This window comes from Sinohyriopsis cumingii, chromosome 10 (genome assembly GCF_028554795.1).
Source record: "Sinohyriopsis cumingii isolate HCF-2022 chromosome 10, ASM2855479v2, whole genome shotgun sequence".
Classification (NCBI taxonomy): Eukaryota; Metazoa; Mollusca; class Bivalvia; order Unionida; family Unionidae; genus Sinohyriopsis; species Sinohyriopsis cumingii.
In genome coordinates, this window is record NC_142970.1 from 66,568,906 (window position 1) to 66,595,863 (window position 26,958).

A 26,958-nucleotide genomic window follows, 5' to 3' on the forward strand; every position below is an offset into this window, starting at 1 on the left:
TACTGTGTGACTGAAAACGTTCTTAAGGTAAGTTGTTTTGATTTTGCTAACACCATTTGGATTACTCAAGTACTGTCTTAATTATTTGGACATACTTTAACTGCCATTTACGGATCTATAAGCCTCGATAAGGGAGGAATTTATTTAGGGGAGAAAAGGAGGACGCTTATTAGATGGGGACTTCGATTAAAATAACTACAGCATATGTGGTTTACCTAAAACAAGATCAAATATCTGGATTCTGAAGAAGAACTACAGACAACGTGTGTGTGTGTGTGTGTGTGTGTGTGTGAGTAAGACTTGGATTTTTAACGTAGCTTTAACACTTTTTCAGTCATATCGCTACGATGTCTGCAGTGTGGCAGCATATAGTGATGTATAGCACTGGGGCATTATGCCGCAGACATGTAGCATGATGTCCCACCCAGTCACATTATCCTGACACCAGGCCGACCAGCCCTAACACTAACCTCTTAATGCGGGGAATGAACCCACTACCTTAGAGTTACCTAAATGATTAATATTTTTTTTTAACAAAAACAGAAAGCGTGTATATAGGGCACTGCATACATGTATTTAGAAATGCCTTTTCAATGAATACATTTTAAATCAGACCTCCAAATGAGTAGATCTCGATATATTGTATATATTTAAAGAAGACACAAAGGAAGGCGACACTAATGGTGAAAAAATCTAAGTGTACTGCGGTTCTTCGAATCACTGCCATGGAATATACAAAAGGGAGGGACAATTATAATCTTCTTAGGCAAATCTGAAGACACATATTTATCTACGGATTATTACGTTTATGAAATATTTCTGTCTCCCTTTTGTTTTTTTGCTTTTATAAATATCTTGCAATCTGTGTTACTGTTCTTTTTATCTTCCAATCATTGCGACTTTTCTATCTGCCATGCAATTTTTTTAACTTTTCTATTTGTCTAACAACATTTGCGTCCGAACTCTTTCTTTCGTTGACTTTAAAATTGCTTCATAATACAAGTTATATTAATTGCCTCAAACCCCAACCACCCCTTTGCACGGAGAATTCTCTGTTAAGTCATATTTTGTAAAAGTGCGCACACCTTTTTCTGTGAAAACAAGTAATATAACTTTCGCATTTCAGGTCAAAATCAGGTAATTCCAAATGAGTTATCAAGTCTAAAAGTCACTATATTTTCTCTTTGTTTTTGTCAACTTTGCCGGACCTTCTGGGATCCACCCTAAATCTTACCTGTATTGCATACAATTTTATAATATTTTATACCAGGCTAGATCTTGTGACCTGAGTAAAGATGCTTTCCGATAAGGTCACCAGCAGACGATATTCGGACTATTTTACCTGGATGATGAGCAAACTGGCAGTTTGTCCTATATGCGACCACCAAAATGAACCATTCCGAACAAAGCACACTGAAGCAAAAATCAACTTATAAATGACAAATATAGATACTAACAGAAATCCTAATTTGCGTTATGTTTATGTATGTATTTCTATACTAATATCTTGAGATTCAACTTCGAAACACCATATAAATTCGACGGTAAATCTGCCAACATGCACAAATTTTGCTGACGCTGACGTCATTCTGTAACTATCTATTGGTCATAGGCAAACAGATAATGCTAAGCTTGGTTGCCTGACATGGTAGAACTATTAATTGAATCCAGAAATGTCAAAAACGAGTTATGCAAACATGGTGTACTTTCGGAATGTTGATATGAACAATATATGGAACATTTAAATGAATGGTTGATAATAATAGTTCTTTCTTTGGAATCGTCAACGACATTATTACAGGTCGAGAAAAATACGACGTCGCACGGTCGCATCTGGTGGTTGTTTCTCCAAAATAACTTTGCATTGCCGTCGCCATGTGATTTGAGTCCTACTGACAAATTACATGCACTGTATTTCTTAAAATTAGCTTTCTACTATTATCATCGATTGGAATATCGTTAATCAGATTCCGACAACCCAAAGAGACATAGCCTTTGAAGTCGTGATTTACATTAAATCAATGTAAAGTTTTGCCGAATGCAGTGGTACCTTACATAAAAGGAGATAGTATTATTTGCTATCATTTGCGGCAGGTTTAACAGAGCTATCTATCCTAGAAATACTGCTGAATATGGCGGATGTGCACAATCCGAGACTATTTTTTGGGTTCGACGGAAATGGCAGAGCAGTATTTGATTGCACTATTACTGAAATATTTTTGGAATAGGGTTATAATAAACATTGATCTTTGAAGGAATTCATTTGCAGAGGCAAAACTATTTTAAATAGTTTTGTTATTCAAGTTGACGACGCCTATGCATTTTGCACTAGCTGCATATTTTGTACTGTGTTTATCGATTAGTGAAGTTGATGGGAACTTCGTAAACTTTCCTCGTTTATAAAATGTATTGTTTCATTGTTTACATTATATGTGCTCTCTATCAATTTATTCAAAACTTTTAACTCTATGTTAAATCATTACGATCCACAATGTGATTGATAGCACACATGAATAATGTGTTATGACATTGAAAATAAAGCAAATATACAGAACATGAGGCTTAGGTTTTAAAATAAATGACGACAGTGGTATACAGTTATTTTTTATTATTTGTAGATTTTATATATTGCTCCAATCAAATACTTGCTGGCACCATGACGATCGGTGTTATTTGTGTCTTGATTTCACTTTTTAATCATGAATTAATATGTTTGTCGTTTTCTTTTTAACATGGCTTCTCCCAATAATCGAATTTACTTCGTTGTGATCACGAAAATTATCAAGTAATTATAATTTAAGGTATCAGGTTAGAAAGTAGACTGGCATTGCAAAATATCTAGGAGTATCAGGCGCTCCTTGGCTAATCCCCATATGTATTCATTACTCCATCACCATAAAGAAAGTGTATATACAGGGTTACGTGTATACTGACTATGAACTGAGAATTAGGACCATCTCGCTGCATCAACATAGTAGTTTTCCAAAAAGTTGAAACCAAGTCAAACATTAAACATTTCAATACCGATATGATTATGAAAAGAACATTTTCATGCCTATGGGATATAATGATAGTCACTTTTACTTTGTGTAAAGCAATCTCAGCATTATTTTGTCTAGCCCATCAGAGCAAATGATCCCTTCTACCTTTTGTCAAGCACGCCCAACATTATTTTGTCGAACCCATCAGAGCAAATGATCCCTTCTACCTTTTGTCAAACATGCCCAGCATTACTTTCGTCTAACCCGCGAAAACAAAGCAGGACAATTGTGCATATTTCTCAGGACCTCTTGTAAGTTTTAAAGTTCTCCCCCCCCCCCCACACACACACACGCAAAGACAGATAGACACACAAAAATCATGTAGACACAGTGATAGTGTATATATGAATGAAATCGCGGAAACGTTGAATCACTTGGCGACGTTTGTTGTAAGAGCTGAAAAATATTTTACCAAATCGAAAATAAATATTTAATTCATTTTAATACAAGTGCTGATACAATCAGGGAATCTAGTATATATCAACTTTCAGGTAACTGCCAGGTAATTTCGTATGATTTTAGAATGAACTGACCACATGTACATTATTGCATATTTCCTATTTACACTGAATAATTGTCATAATTATGGGTATTCAGACAGGAATTAAAAGTGCGCATTTTTCCGTGATGAAAAATGTATATCGTTGAAGTGTTACATATCTTTTTAGTTCCTACATCTGCTACTTATTTTTTTTTCGTCAAATGTAGCTGGTGTTTGAAAATATTCCAAGCAGAAGGATATTAATCTAAATAAAAAGCGGACATGGTAGATATTTCAATTTCATATATTACCTCAACGCTATATCAGAGATTTTCTTTCAATGCGGTGGACATTTTTCCTTAACTGCTGATAAAGATATAGATCAGTTTTCAAACAGGACTGCCTTCACCCTGTTGGCATATAGGAATCCAATGGTCTATTTACTGTTCTCGATCAGCAGAAGATCCAGTTGCTACAGTTATATTTGCTTACCTTTCATAGAGTGCTTATATAATAATAATAATAATAATAATAATAATAATAATAATAATAATAATAAATTCATAATAATTATAATTATAATTGTATTATATAATAATAATAATAATAATAATAATAATTATTGTTATTATTATTATTATTATTATTATTATTATTATTATTATTATTATAACAATAATAATAATAATAAAATTAATAATAATGTATGCTTTGTTCATTTGTCCCTAACATGTTTCTTGATGAATACGAAATTTATGTAGTTTTTAATTGAACTCATTTGGTTCGTTATCCAACATCTAAACACGTAGATTTAAAACAGAAAGCAGTTGCTATCTACACTGAATACACTTAAGACTTGCACCAGTGTGAAATATTAAATCCAAATTATTTGAATAACTCTCTTTTCTATTGATTGGTTTTTTTAAAAGAATTTCTGGTCAATTTATTTCATTCGTGGTAACAGTAATTTCCAACAGGGTTATGTGCATACATATGGTTAAAAAATCATAAGAGAAATAATACATTTTCTTGTATTCTCATGTGAATGATAGAGATTAATGTAAAATGATTTTTGATTATTTCTCTCTTCTTTCCAAATAATATTTTCATGTTTTGGGGCGTTTTCATTTGGTTTTATACATGGTCTTTCTTTTAGTTAAGATGACGGTGGTTCGACAAATGGCAACTTTTTATATTGTTACTCTTGATTTTTAAACAGTTTTAATCATTTCTAATTTACTATATTGCTCAATTATAAAATTAGTTCTTTGCGTGCTGATAATGTTATGACGACATCCGACCAATACCTAATTAAAACCGGAAAATAAGCTCCTACATCCCCTACCACGTCCATAATTAAAACTAGCAATAAAACTTAAAATTAGTATTTTCTTCATCATATAGTGACAGGACATCATATTCACGTTATATTGCATGTATGGGTAGTGATGGTGGTTGCTGTTGTTAGGGAAGGGGGTGGGGTTTCATAAGCGATACTCAACACTAATCTTGCTACAGCAATCCTAGTGTGTTGTAAAATTAAGTTTAAGCCACTCCATGATAGCAAATGGTTTAATTTTTCTGCTCGGTCTATATCAATATTTTATTATTTCAGGAAACTTTGCGGGTTCTGGTGCCTAGTGTTCTAAAGCGCTCGCCTTTACCCGATCACTGCCAAAACACGTGGGTTCTAGTCTCTGACTCGGCTAATATGGGCATGTGAGAAAGCTGCCAGAAGCTTTCCCTGGATCGGTGGTTCCTACCGGAGCTTACCATCGTTTGTCCTGTATCATTTATTATTGGCCACCATGTATCGCCTATCTTGCGTTACGAAATGACGCTAAACCCAAAATCATCGACAAGCAATATTACGAAATGAGTTACAAAGCCTTAATATGCAATTGTACATGAAGAAACGTCACGACAGAAAATTATCACAACCGTAAGTTTCAAACTGTTACATTTTTCAACACTTACGAAATAAACAATGGATACAATCTCACATCAATATCGATGATGAAAGTAAAATATATCAATCAATCAATTAATCAATGAATCCATCAAATAAAATAAAAATTAATTACGTAAAAAACAAAACAAAATCCTTTGGAAAACTAAAGTTGCAATACAAAGGAAGACTTGAAATGGAACAGACATACAAAACGGTTAGAATTATGAAAGCGTGTATAGATTAGTTAGGATCTGGACAATCCAAAAGGTGATACCGAAAGTTCCGCTCACACAATAAGCATACAATATTATAGACTATAACGATAATCATGCCATTTAAAGGCAATATAAATCAACAATAAACAGTGGATACTTTGTGTGTAACCAAATGATTCACAATTATTTGTTTGTTTCTTTTGTTTTTAACGCACATCTAAAGCGTTCTGAACTGAATTATGCGCGAAAATTACGCGGGTCTGGAATTAGATGGAACATAGATTATATCGATTGTAATTATCGTGCAAGAAACGAAACGGATATCAATCAACGTTGCATAGTTAATTTAAGATTGGATAAATATCGATTGATTGATCGGATCACAGTTAATAGGGAATCGATGCCATGTTAGATTGAATTGTCATCATCGACATATTTTGAAGGAAATCACACCGATAATTGATGCAGAGAAATAAATACTCAACAGTATTTCATTAAACTTACGAGTCCAAAATAGATTCTTCTCAAACGATCGGGTGTCCACATCCTTCAGATATTCCACAGCTTGGGGTAAACGTTATTCGGCAATGCATCAAATTGTTTGTCAAATTCATTATTAGAGTCCTGCCTTAGTACCAGTGTGCGCTAAAGTCCGGAACAAAATTTAAACGTGCCTGACTCGGTGTTTAGACAGTGATGCCTGAGACGGGGAAAATACCAGCGCAACTTCGGATACAAGTGGTGGTGTGTTTGCTCAGTCAACAAACTTGCTCATATGTTGGGCGGGAGGATGGTACAGGAATACCTACATCACGTGTCATCTATGTCTTTCTAGTTTGTGATGGATGTCTAATTGATCAGGTAATTAGAAAGTGAAAACGCAGTGGGTGGAAAGACTGTTCGATAATGTTCCCTTTTTTAAAAAAGACATTTAAGGCCACTATGTCATAGTAACAGGATGAAAACCTGTACCCGCAAACAGGATGCTGGGTTTGAATTCGTATGTTCCTGCGCCATTTGAAAAATCGAGAACGAAGTTTTAAAATTTGTTTAAGGTGTGTTTAGCGGGTGTATTGACATGTAAAGGACAAGACAGCACAAAATCACATTAACACATGATTTGCATCTGGGTGAAAATGCTTTGTCATCATGAATGTGATTTCATTTCCTATTTATTTTGTGAGAACGTCATCAGATTTTTTTTTAAAAAAAAGGACAGTTTGTTTGCACTATCATGATGGCTGAGTAAAACAAAAGCAATAACATTATACTGATTCTTGGGTTAGTTGTTGAGATAGATGAATCAGCAAACAAACAACAACATAAAAAGACAGTTTGCTTCGTTTGTTGGTCATTCGTTTAGTTCCATTAAAGATTCCCAATTCTTACTGCACAATTGTACTCCATACGATTACGTCATGTACCCAGCAAGGCAAATAAATGTTGGGAAAAATTAAACGTTGTATCACCAGGCAGAAACCGATAACAACTATCGGGTGATTTTTCAGTAAAGTGTATTGATGTTGTATTTTTTTTCCGGATGCAGGTTTTAGTTTGGCATGTTAGTAAGGATAAGTAGTAATGATAAGATAACAATTGTCGTGTTAGTAAAGATAAGATAAAACTCAAGTCATAAAATGATTAATCTTAGTGTAATTTTGTCAATTAAGTAAAGAAATGTTTTCTCGTGCAGCGCGTACGTGATGACCTGAAAGTAACAATTCTTAATTCTAAAATTAATCTGACTTTCGCTCAACGCTGATTTTGCGGTTTTGCAAATGTAATGAATTAAAAACTATTTATCTGTTTATCAGTGGTTCCGCAAGAACTTTACAAGACGTTTCACAAAACAGTGCACCAAAAACGGTCACATTAAAGTCATAAAGGCTTGCCTTGTTTAGTATATCAATATTGAGATAGGAATTGAATATCCGTCTTCATTTGCTCCAGACCTATATAAAAATCAAATCTTGCTTTCATAAATAAATAAAGTAGGAACAGACTATATTTTTATGTTCCAGAGCATCTTAACCTGCTTCGAAACAAAATGTACAATAACCAGGACATGTATATGTGTTTGATTCCTCCATAACGAGTGTACCAAAACAACTATACTTTCCTTCCTATATGCGTTTTCAAAAATTGCACACAATTTAGTCATTTATTTTATATATTTATTTCTTTTTTATGTTTTCATTTTTTTTTTCGAAAAGTCTAAATTGGACAGGGGTCTTTACCTGTTAATAATCTATCCCTAGCACTTGATGGTAAAATGGACCACAATATCAAATAATACCTGTAATAATAATAATAATAATAATAATAATAATAATAATAATAATAATAATAGTAATCATAGTAATAATAATAATAGTAATAATAATAATAATAATAGCAAAAATAATAATAATAGTAATAATAATAATAATAATAGTAATAGTAAATATGCAAGTTATATGAATATCAACAGGCACAAAAATCGTTTTCCCGTCGAGTACTGATATGAAAACTTGCTTCAAATACTTCAAGCATTTTGAGGAAAACCAATTAATCATGAACAGTGATATGCGGGGAAGTTCGATTTGAATCCACAGCCATTTGCAGATACTGCAGAATGTTCATTTCTTACTGGTCAATAAAATAACGAAACTGCACGATATATATATATATATATATATATATATATATATATATATATATATATATATATATATATATACATACACAAACACACACACAAACAAAGGCGTGGTGAAATGCCTTATCTCTGTAAATGACTCTTGCTTCCGAAATCTGTGTAACGAACTTGTGGCGTTATATCTTTACAAGAGATAATTACGAAGTTTTGACCATCGCTAAATAGCGTTCTAGCCGAACTTCCCCCCACATCAGCAATATATGTCACCTGTGGTGTAGTGGCCCAAACACCATTACATGTTCGGATAAATAAAGTCATAGTGAAACGATTTATCGCCATGTTCTGTCTATATATACATTGTCTAACGCTTCCATGATCAAAGAAAGAACTTGCGAAACGTCCTGTGGATTTGTTGATGTAGAACACTTGAAGTACGATCAATAATGTATTACCCCTTACCATGTTTTAACAGCTTCCCAAAGGCAGTTCAGACAGAGGAAATTGTGACCACTGCGACCAATTACAACAGACAAATACATACAGAAATCAACTTATAGCCAGAGCTATATTTATATTAATTTGAATGTATTGTTAACACTTTGGATAGGTCTTACAAAGGAATATAAAAATATTCTGAAATAAAAATTTGTTGTGTCAAAACGTCTCCTACTTGCTTAATTTTCGCAGTATAGCAGAGGTGCGGTGTATTACCGGTGTACCAGTCTACCGCGGTATTTTTCCCTGCCTATTAGATCAATTATTTAAGTAGAAATTGTCTGCTTCAGTATTGACACTTCCTGCTTTTATCAATAGGCTCTATAATGTCGATATTGTGTCTTTCATGGTATCAACTATAGTGCAAGCTTAATCACTCCACTTCAGTTGCAGTTTTTATATTACAACTTATACAACAATTAAAATACACATAGCAAATTAATGTACTGTTTAATTTTTTGGGAGGGGGAGCAGCAGTTTTCTTTTGAGCTGAAATATTTTCTTTTCTGTCATCTCAAGATAAGAAGTATTTTTCCCAAATCATAGCATATATACATATGGTGTTCTTTTGCTAAAAATGAGAGCGAGATATTTTTTCCAGCTCTTGACAGAGGGAAATTACACAAAAACATATCAGGCCCCTTTTCCAGAACATTGAATTGTACGTCTTTAATATAAATGTGGTATACCGTGAGAAGTATCGCGGTATTTCATACTAACCGCGGCATATCGTGGGAAGTATCGCGGTATTTCATACTAACCGCGGCAAATCGTGGGAAGTATCGCGGTATTTCATACTAACCGCGGCAAATCGTGGTAAGTATCGCGGTACGTTCAGAAATACCGCGTATGAAAATGTCATGGGGTAAACAGCTCTGGAGTGTAGTGTCCACAACATCAACATTTTGCCCAAATCTAAAATGAACTCTACTATAAACACTGGTATCCTTTTCAAAGTTGGTGCATGTGATACAAGGAAGAATATGAAGTCCATGTGATACAAGGCATAATATGGAAGTCCATGTGATACAAGGAAGAATATGAAGTCCATTTGATACAAGGAAGAATATGAAGTCCATTTGATACAAGGAAGAATATGAAGTCCATGTGATACAAGGCAGAATATGAAGTTCTTTTGATTTGATAGATCTTTTTATAGCCGATGCATGTGATACAAGGCGGAATATGAAGTCCATGTGATACAAGGCAGAATATGAAGTCCATTTGATACAAGGCAGAATATGAAGTTCATTTGATTTGATAGATCTTTTTTTATAGCCGATGAAGTCCATTTGATACAAGGCCGAATATGAAGTCCATGTGATACAAGGCAAAATATGAAGTCCATTTGATTTGATAACAGGTAGTTAGATAGATCTTCAGCTGTAGCATATGCTAGTATTCAACTAATAATGAGCTTCCGCCTCGGATGCAGGAGGTCGCGGGTTCAAACCCGGCCGAGTCATACCAAAGATTTATAAAAATGGTACTTGCAGCTGCCTCGCTTGGCACTCAGCATTAAGAAGTTAGTGTTAGGACTGGTCGGACTTACGTCAGGATAATGTGACTGGGTGGGACATGATGCTAAATATCTGCGGCATGATGTCCTAGTGCTATACATCACTATAAACTGCCACACTGCAGATATGATAGCGATATGCCTAAAAAAAATTGTTAAAGCTACGTTACAAATCTAAATCACACACACACACACACACAGACACACACACGCGCGCGCACACACACACATAAATGAATACTGTGTAAATTTCACAAGAATATATGGTAAGTGGGACAATTATAATTGTTTAAATGGGTAGATACCTCCTTGGTGACATACGGGTACATTATTGTTTTAAATATTTAATAACCCAATATAAAGGGCATGCTCATTATTTATACAGTATGCACCAATATCAGTACAGATACAGTTTTGGGTTATTGTTCTTCATTTCAATAATGGGATTTCCCCCTGTTATAAATATAGGATTGTTTTAAATAATTATTTAATGCAACTAAATTTATCCAAGTTTATACAGACTCTTGATTATCTTCTCTACAAATAATACTCTAAATTACATGATGCAAGTTTTGACAAAATAAGGCAAAACAATATATATATATATATATATATATATATATATATATATATATATATATATATATATATATATATATATATATATATATATATTAAAATTAACATCTTCTTTTATACCTTTTAACATGACCAGTACCAAAACAATGTTAACATAAAAGAGCTTTTCACTTTTCATCTTTCATTCTGTTCCTTAAGCTGTCAGACTGGGTATTCTGTACTAGCATATCGAAACAACGTAACTATTTTCATGTCAGTTGGAATCTTAATGGATACATTCTGTTGCAAACATGAAAACAACGTCTGCTTTGCATCGAATTGAAATCCTTAAACTAAAATGCAAAGATATTAAACGATCTGGAAGGTAAACCTAGCTTTTTTTTTATCCCCGACAAATTGTTTCTGCACCTGAACATTATTTGGCTACTAACCAGCTGTTGTCTTTTCATGGCAAAATTAGTAAGAAACGTGACTACCTGATAATGGCTACATACAACACGGTAAGCAATGACGATAAAACGAAATATATTTTAACGGAGCCAGAAATATAAAATGACGAAAGGGTTTCGTGATTTTATCGATAGTTTCGGGAGTAAAGTGAGATTTTAGCGTAAATAGTCATGGCGTTGATGGGGTATATAGATTCCTTGCGTATATATAATGTTTTAATATCCGGAACCTTAGGGTCACTGATATACGACAGTAGGTGTTGGCTAAATCAACAAAACCTATTAATAGCCCTTATGAGGATGCGATTGTCACGTTTATATGGAGAGACTGGCGGATTTCTTTTTCTTAAATTTTAATTAATGGGTTCAGAAACTTTTTGGAAAATGTAAATAAATGACAAGTGTCAACTGAAAAGGTGAAAAACCTCTCGTTTTGTTGTTTTGTTTTGACTTGGGGTTTGTGTGTGTGTGTGTGTGTGTGTGTGTGTGTGTGTGTGTTGTTCAGAAATGTTAGATGCAATTGTTTATTTTTATCGTATAAAGTTTGTTGTAAATATGTAAGTATCATGTAGATTCAATTTATTTTAATACATAATTAGATAGTTTTTGCACAGGGGAGTGATATTAACTCAGTCTGTACAATGTCAGACTCGTAATCTACACGTTGCTGGTCGACTATGTCGGTGTGTCCTCGTGTAGAACATTTAGTGCCCATTCTCTCGTGTAGAACATTTAGTACCCATTCCCTCGTGTAGAACATTTAGTACCCATTCCCTCGTGTAGAACATTTAGTGCCCATTCCCTCGTGTAGATCATTTAGTGCCCATTCCCTCGTGTAGAACATTTAATGCCCATTCCCTCGTGTAGAACATTTAGTGCCCATTCCCTCGTGTAGAACATTTAATGCCAATTCCCTCAACATAATAATGTGTTAAAAGTGCAGTTAAAACCAAAACAAATATAAATAAGTCTTTGAACGTATCCCTTTACTAATGCACACCCATATGTCAGCATTTTTATTATTAACAATAAGATGCTTTGTAAGAAAATAGTCTCTCATCATTTACTAAATGTAATTTTAATCAATATATCCCCACCATGAGCAATAGGGCTATATATTTTTCGTTTATAGCTTATTCAACGGAGTGATAAATTTGGCAATAATTAATTCTTAAAAGGCAGCTAGAAATATAAAGTTTCCATGACCATTCAATAATGAACAAGAACTTATTTACAAAACAATGATACAAACGGATTTTATTATATTTTTGCCGTTGCTCCCAATTTAAAATTCTTCATTGCTAAACCATCGGAGCTACATCTTAATAAGCGGCGAAAGATTTAGATTCAAGCAAACACATATGTTCAACACTATATGTTTAATCAGATACCGAGGGCAAAATAAATTGTAACGTTTATTTTTACAAAGCCCACTAAAATAATTGATATGATCAAATAGCTGTGTATGACAATTTAAACATATTTCTCTAGAAACATACTTTTTTTTTGCGAAAATCCCCGTTTATCTGTAATCATGGCTGCCGCAATATTTATTCTAAAGATAAACATAAATCTATTTGGATTGTATTTTTCCGCGCTTTTTTCCAGATTGTTTTACATATCATATATGGTCGGTGGAAAATATAAGCAAAACTTCGAACATTGTTAATTTATATGAGTTTTCATTAAAAACGCTGTTTAACCCGACAGCCAATCATTGCGTTACCATATTTCCGCTAAGTCGAGTTTTGAGCATTGCAATCGTTGCAATAGATGGCTAAGAAAGACGCTCGTGTGGAGAATGTCTCAAGGATCCAAGTGAGAGGTCTCATTACACTAAGCTAATGCCGTACTTTCCATTGTCTTTACAAACTAAATTTTCTTTTTAAAGTAGCTGTGTGTAGAAGAGGTATAAATCAAACTTGCAGAATTAAACCCACGTATATGGTACAACGTGTGCCACAATATCTATTGCTATGTATACATTTTTGCAATAGCTCTCTATCACCAGTGTCGTATATAAGGTGAATTAGTAGGTCTAATCCCAGATATGACATTGAGTAAAAACAATTTTATCTTCACCGAGAAGAGGTGGAGGGCACAAACTACCCAAACCACAGAATAACACAGTATGCAAACAGAGATAACGCCTCGCTTTGATGTGACATACCGGGAGAAAGTGGAATGCACATAACAACATTAGGAAATTAAGATTAGCTAATAGAATTCATAGGATGCATGATAAAGATGCCCAGTACGCATGCCTTTAATAATAGTAGCCAGTTAATATGACTTTAAATTGTGTACGTTGTATTTACAGGTAGAGTGGACCTAATACATTTAGATCAATAGACAAAAGAGAGAGAGAGAGAGAGAGAGAGAGACAGAGACAGAGAGAGAGAGACAGACAGACAGACAGACAGACAGATATTGCTTAGTTGGTCGGTTGGTTTTAATAGTACTTTAACAACGTTATTTTACAACATCTTGCTAGGAATCTCAGAACTAATTAATTTCCCCAAAGATACTCTGTAGCAGCTGACAAAACAATTTGGTTTAGGGTTTAGACCTGTTTAGAACTTGTGACCCTTGGATTACGAGTACGGCGCTCCGCCCGACCGAATTACCTCCAAGATGGATGGATGGATAGATAGATAGATATATAGATAGATAGATAGATAGATAGATAGATAGATAGATAGATAGATAGATAGATAGATAGATAGATAGATTTCTTTGTTGCGCACATGCCAGAATAGAAAGGCCTTGTTACCTATTCCCGAATGTATGTTAGTAGCAAAAGAAACGACCTCCAGAATAGTTGTATATCCAGTTCAGTGCAGAAATTTTAAACAAGGCTATTGTTCGCTCCTTACATGGAGTAAGAGTTACACAAATATTTCTTATCAAACATAATTTGTATTGTTCTTAAAAATTATAGCACATTAAAAATGTCAAAAAACTTTACTCCAAAATATCGTTCTTGAAACGTCACCATATGACATATAAAGTAAATGTTACATGGCTCCAATTTTGTTTAACACTCTTGTTGTATCGTTGACATAAAGTACACAGGTATACGGAAAAATACGAACGAATACTAATTAATAATCTGTTTTCCATTGACTAATTTTCAGCAGCAGCCAGAATTACGTACATTAGTTTTAGAAGGCCAACAAATGTATATTTTTCCTAAACAAAGGAAAAAGAAAGTAAAATGTTTCACCAGAATAGATTATTTCATCAAATTTAAGAGTTATCAGGGAAATCCAGTAATCAATGGACATGCTGGTCCCCTTGTGGGAAATGGGAAATTTTATTTGTTTCAGTCTCTATGATTTCAAATTTTTCTTGGGTTCATAAGCAATTTATGTTTACTTTACATTGTTATCATCAACTCAAGTACGTCATCGAATAGGACATAATTATTTTCTCTCTGTTAAATAAGACTCACTAAATCGAGAAACAATATTACGCACCTCTAAAACTTTTATGGTTTTGTTGGCTGTATAAACCCTGAAAATTTGCTAGAATGCACAGTGTGTACCTTTCTTTCTCGTAAATTCAAAACGAAATCTCATTTCATGATCTAAAAAGAAAGAAAGAGGATTAGGAACGTTTTGAAAAGTTAATCATAGTACTCCAAACAGTGTGTGGTACAGGTTTCGCAATGCCAAATTTGCGGTCAAATTTAAAATACGTTGTTAAAGTCACTCAATGTTATTCACATTTAGTGTGCTCCAATTAATACCAAAGATAAAATACACCACCTCCAACAAAAACAAACGAAAGAATCTTTTAAAACTTCTCCGGTTTAATGCATTACTTGAAATAAAACTATACAGTATTTAACGCTTAACAAACTTGATTTATATTTTAGAAAATTTGACAGCTTTTGATAACGGCCCCATAACAAATGCTGATAGATGGTGATGGTATGATGACTCAGTGAAAAGTTCCAAAAGTCGAAAGTATTGGAGCACTGAGCTTTTAGTTTATTTATTTGCAAAGATTGTATTGTTTATTGATCAAATATGCAACCAAAGTCAACCGAACTAAATGGAATACTTATAAGTATACTGAACCGGCTCATCTCTTATATTTGTATTTCCTGAAGATTCCGAAATATAGTCATTTCGTATATTTGCATTTCCTCAAGAGTCCGACATTAGTCATTTACATTTTATGTCCCCTCAAAAGAATTATATTATTCCAAAGTTTGCGGAATATCCACAGTCCATCGTATATTTCATGCCTCTCTCCTCAAATGTTTCAAGAACGTAAAGTACGGTAGTAGTAGTAGTAGCAATAATAATAATAATAATAATAATAATAATAACCTTCGTAATAATAATATAAATAATATTTATAATAATAACTAAAATATATGAATGATAATATCAATAACAATACATGATCTAATAGATAGGAAAATTCTGGAGGGAAAAAAGACATATCTTAAAGAAATTATAAAATTGCTTAACGATTTGGTTACTAATGAATTTACTATACAACTTACCAAGTCTTCCGGTTTCATATCATTTATCTGATAGACGACTTTAAACTTTCCGAACCTAGAAATAGGAGACAAAAAGAAGATTAAACTTTAGGTAGAAAGGTCTGATCCTTTCATCCAAACTCTTTGCAAAGGTCCAGGTATCATACAAAAGCTTTGGGAAGGTCTGCGTATCATCCAAACCCTTTGCAAAGGTCTGCGTATCATCGAAACCTTTTGCAAAGGTCTAGGTATCATCCAAAAGCTTTGGGAAGGTCTGCGTATCATCCAAACCCTTTGCAAAGGTCTGCGTATCATAGAAACATTTTGCAAAGGTCTAGGTATCATCCAAAAGCTTTGGGAAGGTCTGCGTATCATCCAAACCCTTTGCAAAGGTCTGCGTATCATCCAAACCTTTTACAAAGGTCTAGGTATCATCCAAGAACTTTGCAAAGGTCTAAGCGTCATCCAAACTGTTTTGCAAAACAGTTTCTTTGGATGAAGTCTACAATAATCGTATCAATTTACTTACTGTTAGATATGTTTAAGTTTTATATTTTGCCTTTTTATCTTTCGATATTATATGATGCCTATTATTGGATGATTACTACAGGAATAATAAAATGTGCTTGTCTTTTTCAACATCATAATAGATGAACTGTACGTTCGGGGTATAATAGAAAACGTTGATATATTGAAAACCATTGATTTTGCTTTCTTTCATAAGAGACTTGTTTGTAGCCATCAAGTCGATAATGTGGCTTAAGATTTTAATTTGTACATTGGTAATGGTAACGTTTGTTTTGTTTTACCCGTAATTGATAATATTTAACGTTTCAAAATACAATATTCGAACTTTTTCAAACCCATATAAATTCGACTTATTTCAACCCACAAAGATTAGAACTCTTTCAGCCCATAACAATTCGAACGCTTCAACCCATAAAGATTCCAACTCTTTCAAATCAATATAGAATTATGTATTTGGTTTTCCCTTTTTAGTATTTTGCAAAATCTATAAATGTTTAACGATTATAGTATTTTATACACATAAAATGAATCTCCATGTGTTCATCTGTTTGTTTCTTTTATTATTACTTTAGGTTTGTACTTCATTTACTGGGTACCTGTGATCTTTGCATCAGAACTGTTTTGCAAGTATGTCCGAGTTGATTTACCATGGTATAAGAAACAGAACGAGATTTTAATTTAGATAATTTATATTGCAAATACGATTACATATTACATCTGACAATTAAAGAATGGAGAGAGAGAGAGTGATATAATATTGTTGAGGGTAATATTTTTGAGAGAAGTACCTGTACCTGTGCCTGTTCCAGTGATAATGCGAATGAGTGATGCTCGAGGAACGAGCCTCTGACATCATTGATTCAATCGTCATAATTAATTGGACTCATCCTAAATGCTTCACCCACATGCAGTTACTTAACAACGGCACACAAGGAAGTTAATGAGACGGTATTGTCACGTATGCCATAAACATAATGTCGAAATTAACTTTCATTTTTGTCGATGTGGGACGAGACTTCTATTCACGTATAAATGATATATTGTATTAGTTTCATACAAGTATATTGTGTTAGTTTCGTACAAATATATTGTATTAGATTCGTACGAACTTATTTGTATATATAGTTCGGCAAAGGCCACGTGCGCCCAACGTATTGATATCCGAAGCCATCAAGCCCTCCTTCAAACAACGTATTGTGCTCACACGAGAATATTGTTAGATCACTGTATCAAAGTATTAAAGGTATCATGGGAAGTTGTTTTGCTCAGGACATTATTGTACTGGGCATTTGAAAATTTATTTCACACATAAACAACAACGATACCAAACCCAATAATATTTGCACTGGTTGTGATAGGAAACTTTCCACCAGCCACACATTCCCACCCAAATGTCAGGACTTGCAGGCAAGAGAGAGTAAACTCTTACCCACAGATTCTAACCCTGATGACGAGATTTTACTAACGTACACAAACCAATGTGATTTCCTTCTTGTATTCCTTTTTTTATTCCGGTATTGAATAATAATATAATATAGTTACATTATAATGGCAGACTTATTGCGATGTCACTATCATGCCATCAGGAAGTACATTGATGTGGGATGGGTGTATTTACCGCGGCTTTCTAACAAAGCAGACTGTATTAGAAAGGTGTCGTAACGAAGAAAATAGTTCATTAACATCGTCATCATAATTTCTTTTTTTTATACAAATAAAATTGCATCTCTATCAATGGCATGCTAACGGCATAAACATTACACTAAATACATTGCACTTAAGTCACGAGAAAGGCCTAGTGCACAGTATTTTACAGTTAAAAATATATCATGCAAATATTTTTGTATGGGAATATTAAAAGTTCATGAACATCAAACTACTTCAATGGATGTGTTAGAAAAGTTAGCAACGTTTTAGATCTTTAGCACTAAAGCAAATTCGCCTGCAATTGTTAGGTGCAGAACCGTAAGATGTCATGAAATCTGTTAACAGCATATATACTGTACACAAACATATTTGCTTGATCAAGAAGGAAAAATTGTAAATTCGTTGAAACTTTTCTTTCTATAAAAAGGTTTTTATTATGTAATAATTTTTACAATAATAAAATAAAATAACAAAGTTCAAAAACAAAGACGGGGAAATTAATCGTACATGAACATTTCTCTATTAACATTAGACTATATGAATGATGCATATTTGGCCCAGGTAGGGCTGTGATATCATGTTATTTTTATCTAATACTGGAAGCCACAAAGGTCTACTACTATCATTTTATAAAAACGACATTATTAGCAAATCTCCGTGGGGTCCAGTGCCAAAGAAACGTCCAAGCTAATCACCAGGATATATTGGTAAACTGAAATCGTATGTGGAATACCACCAATCCCACGGTTCAAAAAGGCACACCTTTCTATTTTGAGATTAAGCTAAAGGTAGGACTTGCAAAGTAATATAGATTTTTATGAATTTGTGAATTCGGTTCAGTTTTTAGTGCGATGAATTACAAATTTGCGTGAAATCCGCTATAGCGTAATTTTCTTGAAGAGATCGTGAATCACCTTACGTATCTTCGTGTGCCAAGAATAGTATTGGTTCAACGGAAACCATATTAGGGTACATGCTTATAAAGGTAAAACCGTTAGTATGACCTTTAAAGCCTTCATTATCTCCCTTTCCTATAACTAGTAATTATTTCACACAGACATGGCTGAACAGATGGTTTGGGGGAATGGAACAAAGATAAATAAAAGCTTTGAAATCTTCCCCCTTATGGTCTCACTCGTCTGTTCCATTGGGGGGAGAGAGACAGAGAGAGAGAGAGTAGGATCTAAGTTGTATTGTCACGTATAAATGATATTTTATATGAAGTACATCAGTGCCCGAAGGATGTCTCTTCTTATTGATGCATAAAAATTAGAATCGCGATTAATTGCTAAAATAATTAAGTCAATGTTGAATAACATAACGTCAACTCAGCAGTTTTGTAAATGGAAGCTATATTGGAGAAATTACAAGAATCATTTATGATATGCCTATAGCAGAAGGATTACGAATTCCGGGTATATTATTGTCAATTGTTTTTTATATAAGAGATACATTTAATTATATTTACTGGAAATATAGTCATGATACTTTACCTGTGTTTAGTTTGGTCAATTTATTCGACACTGAGTTGAATTCTTTATTCTAATATTTCATCGTCAGTTTTACAAAAAGTCCTCATATGAGTTTTTCAATACTTGCAGAGGTTATAGACCTGACTTTACAATATATCTATATAGTTTTCTTAGTATTTGCTGAAAATATTGTCTGTGTTATTAAACAGCAATGAGAATATAAAATACATCGTGTTAAAGGAAACAAAATATATGCAGTCACAGTTTTATTTGTGGTGCTTCCTTGGAATCTCTGAAATCTGCTGAAGTATTAAAGTTTCTTGTAAGACTTTTGGGACTGGAACTGCAATTGATATCGGTGAATTACGGATCAGGGAACTTTAATTAATTTTATGATAGTTTAAGATTAAATACGGTCTCAACACAAACGGTTTTGCTTTTCAATGTACGATTTAATGAATACAATTGCTATTACAGTTCATACGTAAAATGTTAAAGTTAGAACTACACCCGCCAGGCCATTTATCCCACGCCAAAACTTAAAACATCTTTCGTAACAATAGAGGGTGTAATGATTACGTTTGAGATGCTAAACACAATTTCAAATCTGAATACTGGGTCGATGGCCTAAAATATATTTTATAGTTTTGCAGTAAGAAGAGACTCGAATTTGCCATGGGTTCAATTTCATACTATCCGTAAAATGTTACCAATGAATTAACTATTGTACAAAACAAAATTGTCTGAAAACAATAAATGCACTTTTAAGAAGATTTTTCCTGAAACAATACTGCATTTGTTTCGCGAATGTAAGATGAACCATTGGCTATGAATGAAGTATCCCCTGGATAAAGCAAAGATAGATGTTGTGCTAAGTATATGAACTGCTTTACAAAAGAAATATATCAACAACCTTGTTATTTCATTATTCTCGTTACAATATGTATGTATGTATGTATGTATGTATGTATGTATGTATGTATGTATGTATGTATGTAAAATAAAAGTGGATAAACCTATTTTAAAAAAGGTAAACATTCTCTTAAATAACACTATAAATTCGAAACAAATATATTGTAATTAAATCTAAAATAAAATATAAATTTACGATGGTTTGAAAAATAGTAGGAATCAGTTTTCCAGTTTTATCAAAGAAAACGTTGTATTTCAGGATTTAAGTGCTGTTTTAATGGCATGATGTAGATTGTGATGTATACTGTGATGAGACTCTAACACGGAAACGATTACAATTGAGTACAATCAATTAGAGATGATTGGATTCATGACTTAATTTTAGAGCTGAAACAATGTAAAATTCTGCTAAACATAAATCACAATCCTGCTACATTAAAAGGATGTGAAACTTTGGTAAACAGAAGAAGAAAAAAAAACATGCTTGCAACATTAGTACAATAAATCTAGAATTTGATATTTGGAATAATAAAAAGTGCGAAATGCACGCTAACACATTTCAGGAGTTGTCACTTTTAAATGAATACTCACGTATTTTGACGGAATTCTTACATAAATCAGGACCTCCCTGTTCTATCAGTTTGTTTTGCTCTACATTCGTTGACCACAGTAAGTGTAAAACAATAGAAACAAATAAACTATCCAAGAATCTGAGCAGGTTCAAACGACGTATTCAAAGCACATTTGAAAGTGACAAAATGGACCTACTACTCGTCCCAAATATCTGTGTTTTGTTGCAGTGAAATTATCAAATAATTTATCAACTTACGTTTCATCTTTAAGCCCCATTTATGTTCAATTAACCCAGAATCACTAGATTACGATCATTCAGTTCTGTAGACGACTTATCGTCTGTCAAATACGAACACCATATATAGACCCACGCCTTTCGTTACGTACCAGTTTCGGAATTTAGTAGGCGAACCTTCAGGAGGATCTCGGTTCAGGTTGCAATCCATGGTCATTCAATAGGATAGAAGTCACGATAAACTAAATGGGGCAAGGAGTGTTGTATGACATCACCAGAAGATGGACAGGAGCTTCTTATCAGTGATGAATCTGGTCGTGTGTCTTGGCTAGGATGTGTTAAGTTTGCTCGTGCCCAAGTTGTCATGTAAGCGTAGAATGTCTGGTAAACTTAGCATTTCTCTTCTAAGCAACTGTGTAGCGAAGAACGTTTATGACTTGTTACTGTCTTCCTTGACGCCTGTGTGGCACCCACTCATTGAATACCTGTTAATGATTCACAGACGGAGAATTTCACATGGATGATACTTACAAAAGCATTTATGAAATGAGACGAATACATTTAATGCTTTAAGACTCTTGACAAGCCATGAACTGAAATCATGCATATTCAAAAATAAGAAATTTAATATCAGATCAGCTAATTAAGATTTTGGCAAACATAAGACAAAATATAACCAGCTCATTTAATTCACACAGAACAAAGTGTAATGAAAGAAACTGTTTACCGCCATTAGAGGTAATGACGTGATTTGTAAAATTATTATCTTATGTTAAAGTGCACGGTAGGCTCATTACATATCTTACCGATGATTTAATACGATAATCTTTATTTCAAAAGATATTCAGATTAATTTTAATTTGTCTGTTGATTCAGAATACAGTGCTTACTAAATAACATGAGGTCAGATGAAAATTTTTTCTTGCATCATTATTTTAATTTTTCTTCCATTTGCATTGCAACCAGTACAGTTCTAATCCTGATCTTGCCGTCATCAAAAGAAAACAGTATACAATATTTTTTAAAGTTTACTCACAGAAAGTTTTCTGATCATAACATATCTGTTCTTTGCACCGCTCTATTCGTGATAGAACACGAGGTTTTCAAAACAGGATTTAAAGAATGTACAACTGTTATCTCCAAATTTCATCAAATTCATCGTTTAAAAATAGTCTATCGCGTGCTATGAAGGACGTATAATAGAAATCGAAAATGTCTAATACCACGCTGTATCATTAATCAGTACGTTCTTGGAGTTTGTGAATTGCGATTGAACGTCCTTGTACACGTCACACAAATAAAATAAATAAGAGAAATATTTGTTTCTTGTATACATGAAATTATCTATTTCTACGGAACTTTTGTATCCGTCGCAAACATTTGCAAGAGATTGATTGAGAAAAGTTGGAGTTTGTATTGTTTTGTTGGTATAAACTAGGAAGTGCAAATAACTAATGATATTTCGCTTATACACAGACTTTTGGATTAACAAAAGCCTAAACATATGTCATATTAGATCAGAAGTATTCAGGATTAATATGTTAATAACAAGACTGAAAACCAAACTTTATTTGTATTAATATTGACGCTCGTCATTTAACAATCGGTACCGTGCATTAATGAATTTTAGAATTCACGTGAAAATGTATTGAATATAACATTTATGTTGTTTTCTTGGGGTTTCTCATATGAAGGAGAAATCATTTGATGAGAAACTATTTGTATCTGGATATGCTGTGAATATATTCAACATTTTGTTTAGTGAGCTACGTCTTAACAATCTAGTCACATATATTTACCCACCTGACCAGCTACCATGTAACCTACCTATCTTTCTATAAATCCATCTGACCACTGACTCTTTCTCTCTCTCTATGTATGTATGTATGTATGTATGTATGTATGTATCTTTATATATATATATATATATATATATATATATATATATATATATATATATATATATATATATATCCGCCTATCTTCCTTCCTTTCTGTCTATGTATCTATATGTATATCTCTCATATTGCAATCTTTCATGTTCAGCAAGGTAGATCCGGATTGGTTGCAGTGGTGTGTCTACTGGCAAATCGCTTTAGTCGCCTCATCAGTGAGTAGTCTTTAACGTTCTGACATGTCGCTTAAGGTTTACAATTAGGCTACAAAGGCAAATAACGCTAACGAAAATAACTAAGAAATAATGCCGAACGATTTCAAATAAGACAGCAACAGGAAATAAAACTGAATGAATGAATGAATAATTTCTTGGCTTATTACATATTTAACAAGCTAGCATCCCATTTAGCTACCTAGTTGACCTATAAAAAAAAAAACATTTTATAGCATTGTCCACTTGTGAAAGTCATATTGCAAATTATAAAAAATGTTCAATTTAATTATCGCGAATCTTTTAACAATAAGCATATACGCGATATAAAATTACCGCCAATTTTTTCATAACCAGTATTTACGTGACATAAATTTATCGTGAATTTGTTTGCAACCAGTATATACGCGAAATAACATTATCACGAATTTTGCATAACCAGCATATATGCGACATAAAACTATCGCTAATTTATGGGTCGTCTTAGTATGTACTATGTTGTATCGTGATCTTTACCTAGAATAGTATTTTCGCCATTTCAGGTTCCTCGCACAATTTTCAAAACAAATTATGCACCTAAAAATTGTACAATTTGCCTTAAACCATGATAATTTTTCCTTGGTGAATGATCAATATAAACATTTGAACCAAAGAAGTCGCTTCCCATTTTATAAAAGAACTAAAAAGTAGTGCCCGCTCGTTATGTGTGCATTTATCTTTGTTGCTTATGTTACCGCCAATAAAGTGTAAACTTAGTTTTTAATGAGCGATGATACCACAATCTCCTGTAAATGCCACAATCTCCTGTAAATGCCACAGTCTCCTGTGAATGGAGCAAGTGAACCGGTCAGTATTATAAATGAAATTTAGCTGTGACATCGCACGCAAAGGCTCAGGTAAATGTCACACTGCAACACGTACTTGTGATATTACCTACGATCACACCTAAAAATTCTGTTATTTACTGCCGCAAAAGCACTTTTAGTTAAAAGAATGTGCACTGTAGCCCCAGTAAAGTAAACGTTACAAATGTCCGTATATAGCACAGGTGATAACGAGTTTGAACACAAAGGCAGATGTTGTACAAGAAAACTGCTGCCTGCGCAGCTGAAACAAACAAATAGTTGTCCGTTCACTTTTGAACATCCTACTGTCACCATTTGTATTTTTTTCTTCTTCTTTCCAAATTCGATGACAATCTTAACCTGTAGAGATATCGGGCGGTTCTGATGAAAAGCAGATTTCGTTCATAATGTCTAGAGTTATTGCCCTTGATAAAATTGGGTTAAGGACTTGCTAAGATTAACTCCTGTTTGTCAATCCAATATTTGCAGTAAAATTTCTCATGAAATCGATAGTAAGTAGATTTTACCTTACCTCAAGGAATTACGCTAATTAGAACTGTTTTGTCTGGCCCAGTCAAATTTGTTTTTAATTTTTGTTTTATTTTTTTTATTTTATTCGAATGTTCTCGAACATAGGTACAAGGACATTGAAAAAAATAAAAATGAAAAATGTTGCTAGACCAGCATGATTCCGATACACACCTAACCTGAATTCAGGTATATAATAGATCTTTAAAGCAATATAAGTTGAGCATTAGACTAAATTTCTAGATTATAAATATTATGCTTTAATTCTACCACAGTCAAATATACAATTTGCACATAAATTCATAATTATTGGACGAGTTAGACTCCAAATAACCAGCAAATACAAAGTGAAATGTGACAAAGCTACATTGTCTTAAATATAACAGTTTTCATGGAGGTCATTTAAATATTTCCTAAGTTTAACATTAAGGTAACAATGTTGATATTTGGAGATAATGCCTAATTATGTTTTATATTGGACGGGATAAAAATGTGGTCAACTCTAATTGTGTTGCCTAACAAAATGCAAGTGTATACGTGTTGATTTGTTGATTTCAAACCTCAAGCAAGACCTACTTCAAAGCCTTAGACATGATGCTGGAAGCGTAGCTACCATATAGCAAGACTATGCACAGGATAGAGGCTATGAATTGGGTTTTTTGTACACTTTAGATTAGGCAGGGGCCCAACGGTAAGGTTTGCCTAGAGATCCGGATAAATTCTAGCTATTCAAATGTCTGGAATCTGACTTAATTTTCATGATGATACTACAGATATAAATAGCATCAGCCATAACAGTAGCATTGTTAACACTGTGCAGCATGATGAACGAATAAATTGCTCATTTGATGTGAATATATGCACACATAATGCAACTTAAATATCTTGTAAATCTTCCTTGGTCTATCCAGGATTACAAAACAAATACAGGAAAATTTAAATTTAAAAACATACAGAGTACACGAAATAGCTATGGAAATCTCTCAATTTGAAGAAGAAAAGCTGTAATCAATAAGCACAGCATGATAATGATTATTAAAGTAGCTGTTTCAGACAGTAGTCATGTTTGGATTGTTGATAACGCCCAAATATATTTTTCGGAAGCATAATATATTCTTTGAACTTTGCCTGCCCTTTTCAATGATTCCCAAATAAAATTATATATGAATCTTTATTACAATCCTGAAATTCCAGTTGCTTAATTACATATCAACCCTACTGTGGGATCAAATTAAACGGGGCAGAAGAAGAAAAACACGTTCATTTGAAAGAACAGTAAACTGCACAGCCACCATACACATTGCACGTGAAAGCGAGAAAACGATTTACCTACTGAAGAGTGTTTCTAAGTCACGTTGATGACCGGTGACAGGAGACTATTACTGAAATGCAAACACACAAAAATACAACAATGGATACGAATAAAGTTTAACTGTGACAGATGTTTCCTCAACACATCATTGGGCTGAACAAAGTTAAACGAAAAACGGGTTATTATATACATAATACATTAAGGGAATCAGAGCTGGACAAGGTGAAAAGATAACGTTTGATGAAGATTAATGGGGTTTGTTTTGTTCCTTTATTAACCGGGAGGTTAAAAATGTGCTGGAAAAATAAAACAGCAAATACTGTTTTAACGCACGCGAACACAAATATCGTGTAGGGAGATTTGATGGTCCTATTAGTATTATCATAATAAAGTTCAAAACGCTTCACAGACTTGCATTGTTTGTGGTGCAACGAGCGAACCCGCTTGTCACAATTTCCTTTCTAAAACTGCCATGCAATTGTAGGCAACATCGTCCTGGGAAATATTTATGTATCCGGCAACTGTGTGTTGGCCTTTCAACAAGTTCTTTCACAACCACATTGATTACAGCCTTGACTGGTGCTTTTGTAGTTAATGCTTGTTCAATATAATCAATAGTGAACTATGCTGAGCTGGATTTGTCGGTGAATTCCAATTCATCGTTGTAGAAACAATCCACGAGTGTTTCAAGTCTGACGGTGTTGTCTGCGTCATGGTATGTTCGCGTGCTAATACGATAGTTCCTTGCTGGTTTGGGATTGGTGTTAACACGAAGATGGCTCCAACGGTTGTTTGCTTTTGAGCGCTGGGTAAGATTATCCTTTAATTTATATTACGTTCTGGAACCACATCTTTCACTCATGTATTGGTCGACAAATCATCTGTAAATTCCGCAGCGTCGTCATCGGGTTGCTTTTCAGAATCCATCACATA

At 33.6% G+C, this 26,958-nt stretch overlaps 1 protein-coding gene across 2 annotated transcripts in view; it reads right to left on the reverse strand.

Moving 5' to 3' along the window:
- LOC149790307 (chitin synthase chs-2-like) overlaps positions 1-21,696 on the reverse strand; it is a 45,349-nt gene extending 23,653 nt beyond the window's left edge. The window contains exons 1-2 of one of the 2 annotated variants that reach the window (XM_089972360.1): positions 21,386-21,696; positions 15,888-15,942 (exon numbers count right to left, since the gene is read on the reverse strand). In XM_089972360.1, coding sequence (XP_089828486.1) covers positions 15,888-15,942; positions 21,386-21,450 — 120 coding nt within the window. In that variant the 5' untranslated portion in view covers positions 21,451-21,696. Of the gene's footprint in view, positions 1-15,887; positions 15,943-17,188; positions 17,318-21,385 lie in introns of those variants that run through there. The other variant, XM_089972359.1, reaches the window with a different exon arrangement.
- Between the last annotated feature and the right edge of the window lie 5,262 nt (positions 21,697-26,958).